The sequence below is a fragment of the Pipra filicauda genome, unplaced genomic scaffold (assembly GCF_003945595.2).
Source record: "Pipra filicauda isolate LSUMZ 115617 unplaced genomic scaffold, ASM394559v2 scaffold718_size133179_pilon, whole genome shotgun sequence".
Classification (NCBI taxonomy): domain Eukaryota; kingdom Metazoa; phylum Chordata; class Aves; order Passeriformes; family Pipridae; genus Pipra; species Pipra filicauda.
In genome coordinates this window covers 54,095-55,334 of record NW_024104885.1, presented here as the reverse complement: position 1 = coordinate 55,334, position 1,240 = coordinate 54,095, and the positions used below count along the sequence as shown (strand labels likewise).

The 1,240-nt window shown below is 55.2% G+C and overlaps 1 protein-coding gene across 1 annotated transcript; it reads right to left on the bottom strand.

The window, feature by feature from the left end:
* Positions 1-272: 272 nt before the first annotated feature.
* On the bottom strand, positions 273-1,240 carry LOC113995317 (zinc finger protein 774-like; the record flags this gene model as incomplete). Its single annotated transcript, XM_027735235.2, has 1 exon — positions 273-1,240. A coding segment is annotated over one exon (810 nt), but the record flags the coding sequence as incomplete, so codon positions are not given.

Genomic DNA, 1,240 nt, shown 5'->3' with positions numbered 1-1,240 from the left:
CCAGAAGAAGATTGCAGATCACCGCTCTCAACCAGACTGCAGACCACCAGTCTCGACTGGACTGCAACCACCACTCTGGACCAGATTGCAACAGCACCCTCACCAACAGGTTTTTCCCCCTCTCCCTTTACTTTGGACTCAGGGGGCCCAACAAACACCACTCCGTTCATGTCCCAGGGTGCTGGGTTATACATTTGGGTTTTGTGGGTTAAAACCAATTGTTTGTCTGTATAATCGTACTTATTGTATTGTTTTATTAAATTGTTATTCTGACTTATAATCTCTCTTTTGGGTTGAGTTCATTTTCCCCTGCTGGTTTACCTTTAAACCAGCACACTGTGGATCATCAAATGTGGGTCCCCTGATGGCTGATGGAGTTGGAGCAGCAGATGAAGCTCTTCCCGCAGTTGAGGTGCTCACAGGGCTTCGCTTACTGGTGGGTCCGTTGGTGTGAGGTCAAGGCAGAGCTCTGGGTAAAGCTCTTCCCACACTCGTCACACTTGTAGGGCCTCTCCCCGCTGTGGATGCACCGGTGCATGACAAGGTGGGAGCTGCGGGTGAAGCTCTTCCCGCAGTCAGTGCAGCAGAAGGGCCTCTCCCCTGTGTGTGTCTGCTCATGTAGGAGGAGATGTGAGCTGGTCTTAAACCTCTTCCCACACTCAGGACATTTGTAGGGCCATTCCCCACTGTGGATCTTCTGGTGGCGGATAAGGTCGGAGCTCAGGCTGAAGCTCTTCCCACATTCCAAGCACTTGTAGGGCTGTTTCCTGGAGTGCAGGCGCTGGTGGGTGATGAGGTTGGAGCGGTTCTTGAAGCTGCTCTCACATTCCATGCACTTGTAGGGCCGTTCCTCAGTGTGGACGATCTGGTGGCGGATCAGGCAGAAGCGCCAGCTGAAGCTGCTCCCACACTCCAAGCACTTGTAGGGCCTTTCCCCAGTGTGGGTGCGCTGGTGGTGGATCAGGTGGTCGCTCCTGCTAAAGCTCTTCCCACATTCCAAACACTTGTAGGGCTTCTTCCTGCTGGGAGGCTGCTCAGGGACCATCGGGTTGGAGCTCTGGCTCAAGCTCTGGCCGCCTTCTTGGCACAGGCTGGCTCTTTCCTCCTCAGAGCACCCTGGGCTGCCTTTGGAGACCCTCCTCCTGGGGTACCTTCGTGGCTTTCCCTCCCCGCTGCCTTCCTGCGCTGTGGAGCCCTTCAAAACGGCCTCTCCCACCAGGCTCTGCCGGGGGGATTTGTC